Genomic DNA, 7,923 nt, shown 5'->3' on the forward strand with positions numbered 1-7,923 from the left:
TGACCAGAAGGCTGCACAAACTGCCAACAACTTGTGCCCCCCTTGCTTTCACTAGCGGTGCAGTTCAGGTGGCCATCGGGAAGGCGAAAGCCTCCAAAGCCATGGGTCCCGACGGAATATGCATGTTGATGCTGAAAAATTTGGTTGATGCGGGAGTACCGTTTCTAAAGGAGGTCCTCAATTTGTCAATGGCCACTCTCATCATCCCAGACATTTGGAAGGTGGGGCAAGTGGTCCCACTGCTCAAAACGGGGAAACCAGCCAACAAAAGTTTTATCGCCCGATAACCCTCCTTACCCCGGCAGCGAAGACACTAGAGGTTTTGCTACTCCCGTATTTCACGAACCACCTGACCCCGGCGAAGCATCAGCATGGATTTCGTAAATTGCACCGCACAACAACAGCATTTAACGCCATAAACACTCAAATAACACGTGGCCTTAACCGCAACCGTCCCTGTGAGAGAACTATTCTAGTAGCGTTGGACCTGTCAAAGCGTTTGACACCGCCAGCCACTCCTCGGTACTAGAAGATATAGAGGCTTCCTCTCTCCCACAGAGGCTCAAACGGTGGTCGGCGAAATATCTGAGTGGTGATACTCGTCGGTAATGTTTAGAGACAAATCGAGCAACTTGGGGCGCAGACAAAGAAACGTTGCTGGCAACATACAAGGCAATAGGCCGGCCGGTTTTAAAGCACCAGTGTGGTCACCGGGGACTAGTAGGACGCAGTGGATGAAGCTGCAGACGACGCAAAACACCGCACTACGGACAGCGACTGGATGCCTTCTGATGTCGCCTGAGCACCACCTACACGACGAGGCGAAATTGCTCCCGATCAAGGAGCACAATACAATGCTCTGCAAGCAGTTCCTTGTTGGGAGCCATAGACGTTGTCACCCAATTGGGCAACTGCTTGCAGAAGAGCCCTCGCCCAGGCACGAGGTTCATTAAACAACCTCTGGACCCGTCAGCTTATCGACAGGGCCTCAACGGCATTCAGAGGGAGTAAGTCTCGAGTTATGTAGACTGCAGATCTGTGAATGCCGTTCTAGGCGCACAACCACCGAACATTGACGAGACGGAGCTTCATCTGCCTCGGGAGACTAGAACCACAATAGCTCAACTTCGCTCTGGCTACTGCAGCAGGTTAAACTCATACCTGAGCAGACTAAATGCAGATGTACCAAATGAGTGTCCGGCATGCGGAGAGACACCCCATGACTCGGAACATCTCTTCGTATGCCCGGAAAACCCGACAACCCCAACGCCTTTGTCTCTGTGGATCGACCCTATTGAGGCTGCACGATTCTCAGGGCTGCGGTTAGAGGAACTTGATGACAACGATTGAGATACTAACCGAACTGGGCGGGATTGCTGTAGCCACTACAACAACAACAACAACAACAACTAAAATCAACAAACTTTCCTAGAATCCTTTTTAAGTGATAAGTATGGCAAAGTAACTTTTCGCAAAAAGATATTAAAAAGACGCCTAATAAATCTCCAATCTGGCATCGGTTATTTGGAAGAAATCATTTTTATTTTCATCAATCTTGTGATCCCGTTGTTGCTGTGTATCGANAAATCATTTTTATTTTCATCAATCTTGTGATCCCGTTGTTGCTGTGTATCTGGTGATGACATTGTTGTTTGAATCGATAATCTATTAATTATATTTTAGTGTTAATTTCATCAACGAACTGTTATTTTAGATTTTCTTTCCTCAGCGTTTGAGACATTGTGCTTTTAGAGATATTTGGAACACATCAAGATAACCAACCGTTCAGCTATTGGAAAACTAAAAATGCAGACCGATAGTACTTTTTACGCTGATTTCAACTATATAAATATTATTTGCCGCAATTAAAAAGTAAACAAGATATAAAAGGTTAAAGAAAATTTTTGTGATATTTTAAAATATTAATATTTTCTAAACTACGTAACCGATTAAAAGTAATAATATCAAAATAAATACTATTAATCTATCTTTAAGCTGATATATAAAATATGTTTGCTTTCTTATACATTTAAGCCAAAAATATTAAAAAACAAATAAAATGATATAATTTTTTCATAAAATAACCTTTTTTAGAAAAAAGTGCATAATCAATGCTAAAGACATATATATTATTTAAAAAGTGCAAGTTCTTACCGTTAATTTGATATACATATTTTATTATGATCTACTTTTGAGATTTAAGAATTCAGTGATAAAAGAAATTAAAAGCATTTACAAGCAAGTGACAAGTCGCGCACCGTCTTCAAAAGGGTCACAACTAAAATAATACGTTCGTCAGAAAATGTGAAAAACTGTTTCGTAGCACATGTTAATCATATGGGCAAGGACGTCTTTACCATAGGTTTTTTTAACAAATTATAACAAAAATATGCTCCAGCTTTTGCTGAAAGGTAAATAAAAGGTCTGTGTACATTTTTAGCGCATAATTTCAAAAATGCCAAATTTTGAGTTGACTCTTTTGAAGATGGTGTGCGAAGTGTGGGTGATATCATAGTTTCTTTTGCTCAGAACTTCTTTCTGCGTACAAAGTAGAATTCTCCTTTCGATATTGCCGAAGAAGCGGAGCTGAACACCTTTTGCAGAGAACACCTTTCTGTGTAGGCGGCCTTCGGCCGCACTTAGGAATTATAACCCTTACCAAATAGAACTCTCCCCAGTGATGTCTATTATGGTTACTGGGTGTTTTATAAAAATGTCTTGTATATAAAAATGTGTCTTGTGCAAATGAATATTTAACATTTTTCAAGCGAAAAAACGCAAATGAATACTGTGATTTTTGGCCAATTTTCTAAGGGGTCCCTAGGGAACCATAGGGGACCTAGGTGGTCGGGGGTTGCCTCTTTGTCAATGGCGGTTCATTCCCTCTACAAAAAGGTGAGTTAGAGGTGCCACGCCCACTTACCTTTCGCCCACCGCCCCTTTAACGAACGGCCATAATGGAAAGGCAACCCGTTTGATTAACTACAATATGCATTTGCACATATGTACATGCATTTATATTTTTTATTATCACTGAATTCTAAAAACTCAGAAGCAAATCATAATATAATATGTATATCAAATTTAAAGTAAAAATTTGCACTTTCTAAGTAATATAAATTCTTTTAGCTTCACATTTTATATATCAGCTTGAAGATAAATTAATTGTCTTTATTTTGACATCATTAGCTTTTGAATCGGTTATGGGCTGTTTTTGCTTACGCGTAAAAGCACATTTAGCGCATTTAGCTCTAAATGCTACTCTAAATGTACATTTATCCATACAAAATTCGTCACCTAAATGCAACTAAATGCAACTCCATTTTTGCATTTAGAATCTAAATGCTAAAAGCAACCCTGTGATCTTCCAAAATTTCCACGATTCGAACATGGTTTAATGAGAAGAAGTGGCAACATTGCTTTTTCGAGTATACAGTCGCTAGCTGCATTTCAGTGATCGCCGATCGAGATTTCATTTATTATTTTACATTATTTGGATAAAGAAAAGTTACGCAAATTAAACATCGATATGATGCTGATAGAAATCTGGCTTAATTTGTGAACAACTCTGTTTGTTTTGTTTCCTAATTAAGTGTGGAAATTATAATTGACAGCACCGACAAATGAATATATACACAAACAAATGTTTGGTTATGGTTAAAACAATTCAAGTTTTTGTATTGAATTTTCGGTTTAGAATTTATTTTTTCCTTTTCAGTAGGGATTTTTGGACATTATCTTTTCCGTGAGAATTTATCGTAATAGATACGGATCTGAATAAGCGACTGGAACACGGCTGTTTGTCAAAAGCATACGATTTCGAACTCGCGTAAATGTACATTTGCTAAATGCGATAGCATGAACGCTCTTCGAAAACATATGTTCGAAAGTGCTAAATGTTGCATTTAAAATGCAGCAAAAACGCTGCATTACGAAGTTTAGAAAATATTAATATTTTAAAATATCACAATTTTTTTGTTTTACCTTTTATATCTACTTTACATTTTAATTGCGGCAAATAATATTTATATAGTTAAAATCAGCATAAAAGTACTAGTAATCTGCATTTTTAGTTTTTCTATTGCTGAACGGTTGGTTATCTTGATGTATGCCAGATATTCCAGCACTAAATTTGCACAGGAATACAATAAATTATAAATTGATTAAGGTTAAAGGTTTCTTTTATTGTTATAAAAATATTATCGATTAAGCAATCAGCTGATAAATAACCTAATCGAAAAACCCCAAACACCTAATTATGCATGCAAGTCGTCACTCCGATAATCACTTCACGTTTCCACCCAAGTCAGTTCGAAACACTTCATTTTTGGTGTGTTTCCATGAACGAAAGACACAAGATCACGTAAGAACAAGAGAGTGAAAAAAGTCGATTTTTTTAGCGGGTTCTACGCCATCTTGTTTCACTGGAAAACGAGCGAAAAGTAAACAAAGCAAAGAAAACAACGAAAACCAAAATTAGCCAAAATTATTGTCAGCCACTTTAAACGCACAATTTAGGTAAAATGATGCAACAAAATGCTTTAAAATGTGTTGTCATGTTGAACTAACTCTTCTTTACTTGAATAAAAGTGTAAAATAAGGGTGCTTGTGATTTAAACAAACGCTCAGCTGACGAACCCGCTTTCGCAAACTTTTTCTCAAAACCAGTTACAAATACAACGTCGCGTTCTTACGTGAACTTGTATTTTTGGTTCATGGCATCGATGTTGCTTCAAAAATTAAAAAAATCGATATATCGATGTCAGAATCGATTTTTTTTGCAACTCTAACCCAACTCTAGTTGAATTGTTTTAATTTTTCCCGTATTATTCCTCGCACTACCTTTGAAATGTATTTTATTACGATACAGATTTCAAACAGGAGTTTTGNAAAAAAATCGATATATCGATGTCAGAATCGATTTTTTTTGCAACTCTAACCCAACTCTAGTTGAATTGTTTTGATTTTTCCCGTATTATTCCTCGCACTACCTTTGAAATGTATTTTATTACGATACAGATTCCAAACAGGAGTTTTGGCCAATTGAAAAATTTATACAGGTATAGAGGCAAGATTTCAGGGTTAAACGAAAGACCAGATCCAACAGCAATACCTCAGGACTATGTGGGACCACCAGATAAGTTGTCTAACATACGGCCTTTTGTTAGACATATACCAAAGGACGAAACTGATAATGAATCTCGATTAAGGGTGATGCAAGAAGAGGTAGAGAATTGGAATCACGAATTCTGGAGCAGACATAACCAAAGCTTCTACAATGTGAGTAATAGGGCGAATTTATAATATTTCTGACTTGATATTGGACAAATTTTCCAATAATGGACCAGGCTTTGGAAAAAATAGTGATGAGGGGATGTAGAGGGCGTTCCCCTGATTTGAAATCTGAAAGTCCCCCCACCGGAGGCGTATAGTTTTTAAGTAATTAGTAGGTTAAGTTGCAAAAAAAGTAAAATTCAACCTCACTGTCCTTTGTAGAGCGATTGAATTGAAACTTCCGTGCTGCCACACATCCCAAAAAATGTCGGAAAAACAAACTAAAAACGGAAACAATGAAGCCCCACGTTATTTTAGTGGATATTTTCACTATATATCATAGTGTTGATTTAAAAAAAAAGCGGGGAAAATGTTTGGTTATTGGCTCACCGTTTTTCAGGTGGGCGGCGGGGGAAGAGGGCGTGGCCACCCACTTTACGAAAAGCCGCACCCACCTTTTTGGGGACCTCCCACAGACCCCTAGGAAACCGTTTGAAAATTGGGGAAAAACTGCATTTACCGAGGCAATCTGAGCAGTTTGAAGTGGAATAGGGTGGGCTTTAGTATTCAGCCGCACCTTTTGTTTTAAGAAAACCAGGTTGAATTAACAAATGAAACTTGGTCAGGATGTTAAGGGAGATTTCCTCTAAAATATGTGTAACTAAAAATATAAGCGATATAATTGTTTATAAGTTATTTGTTAAAATTTCTCTTAATTCGTTCCACCTGATTTCCTTATCAAAAAGTGCATTTGTCACATATTTTCTTATATATATAAATGCACATAACACTCTACCTAATAGATTACACTTATTTTATTTTATCTTGTTATAAATCACTTTAATCCAACTTTTCTTAACTTGAAAATTACATTAAATTTACAATAGGTTTGTATAGTAACCAATAGTCAGTACTAATTTGTACTGGAACCTGCAAATTTTTACTGGAAAAGTGTATGATAACCCAAAAAATTTCCAAGAGAGCACTGAACCGAGAGAGTAGCAACACCGGAAGAACAAGTTCTTGCTAGTGAAATTTTTACTAGCAGAAGAAGAAGAAGAATAAATGTCAAAAGCCGCCATTTTTTGAATTGGTGTAGCTCAATCAAAAGTAAAATGAGTGGAAATCAAAATATTAATGATGTACTGGGCTGTGTAAGTGCTTGTGTGTAAAGCAAAGAGTTTACAACTGATTTATAAATAGTAAAATGTTTACAGCAGAATATCAAAACAGTGCAAGAACTATTCACTTGCACTTTTTGCTAGTTTTCTCTTCTCAATCTTACGCTCTATTTTGCTTTTCACTCTCGCTACATTGTTTTACTGGAGAAGTTACTATACAAACCTAGTAACACATGGTTGCAACCTGACACATGTGTTGCCATACTGTACAAAACAATACAATAGAAAGGATAATTCGACGTAGTGAGTGTTATAATCCCTAAGTGCGGACGAAGGCCGCCTACGCAGAAAGGTGTTCTCTGCAAAANCCCCCCCCCCCCCCCTTCCTCGACAACACAGAAAGGAGAATTCTACGTAGTGGGGGTTATAATCCCGCAGAATCGTTCATTCACAGGTCTAGAGTCTACATAACTCGAGACTGAATTCCTGTGAATGCCGTTCAGGGCCTGTCGGTATGCTGACGGTTCCAGAGGCTGCTTAATGAACCTCTGGACTTTGTCCGTCGGTTCCTATAGATGCCTCCTGACGTGGCTAGGCGAGGGCTCCTCTGCAAGCAGCTGTCTGTTCGGGTGGCCACATCTGGGGCTCCCAACCAGAAACTGCTTGCAGAGCATTATGTTATGCATCCGGTCGCTGTCCTGACTGCTGCAGGACCCAAATTTTTCAGCATCAGCATGCATATGCCGTCGGGATCCATGGCTTTGGAGGCTTTCGCCTTCCCGATGGCCACCTGAACTTCACCGCAAGTGAAAGCAAGGGCAGTTGTGCAGCCTTCTGTACGCTGTATTTTCTGTATTTTCCTACTCAGGGCTGGCATCGAGTCAAACCCTGGGACAGAAACATACACCTGCTGTGTATGCCGAAGACGATTACACCACAACTCCACCTCAGTCAAGTGTAATGCCTGCGAGGGGTGGAGTCACCTCAGGGTCTGCTCGGGACTACGGACACACAGACAGTGGACCACGTCGTACGTGGCCCCCTGTTGCTCAAACAGAGCAGCCTCCACGGCTAACCATAGTCCGCCCGAGCAGCCCACATACTCACACAGCAGCCACACACAGTCACCACAACACAACAACATAATAACACCACAGACCGTACCACAGCCACTACAGACCACATAACACTCACAACCGCACCACCACCCACACGCCGCCGCCAACAACTCCTGGTTCCCCCTACAATCTGCACGGTATGTCAGACCAGGATATTCCGTAATGTGACATCAGTCAAGTGCAACACCTGCCTTGGCTGGTGCCACTTTAGGGCATGCTCAGGTCTGCGTACCACGCGAGATTGGACGGGGAACTTCGAGGGCCCGTGTTGCGCTGCTCGGTCGCAGACTCCAATTGCGACGCCGCCCACCACCACCACAGGGCGGCAATCACCTCAGCAGCACACACAGCAAACGGCGGCAAGAACATACACTTCACTTACACCCCACATCACGACACGTCTCCCGAAC

At 40.0% G+C, this 7,923-nt stretch overlaps 1 protein-coding gene across 2 annotated transcripts in view; it reads left to right on the forward strand.

Moving 5' to 3' along the window:
- Positions 1 to 4,915: 4,915 nt before the first annotated feature.
- Positions 4,916 to 7,923, forward strand: part of Coa8 (Cytochrome c oxidase assembly factor 8) — a 45,578-nt gene continuing 42,570 nt past the window's right edge. For both annotated transcript variants that reach the window (XM_017625263.1, XM_017625262.1), the window contains exon 1: positions 4,916 to 5,280. In XM_017625263.1, coding sequence (XP_017480752.1) covers positions 4,999 to 5,280 — 282 coding nt within the window. In that variant the 5' untranslated portion in view covers positions 4,916 to 4,998. The remainder of the gene's footprint in view (positions 5,281 to 7,923) is intronic.

The sequence above is a fragment of the Rhagoletis zephyria genome, unplaced genomic scaffold, assembly GCF_001687245.7.
Source record: "Rhagoletis zephyria isolate East Lansing unplaced genomic scaffold, Rhagoletis_zephyria_1.1 Rzeph_scaffold_03975, whole genome shotgun sequence".
In the NCBI taxonomy this organism is placed as follows: domain Eukaryota; kingdom Metazoa; phylum Arthropoda; class Insecta; order Diptera; family Tephritidae; genus Rhagoletis; species Rhagoletis zephyria.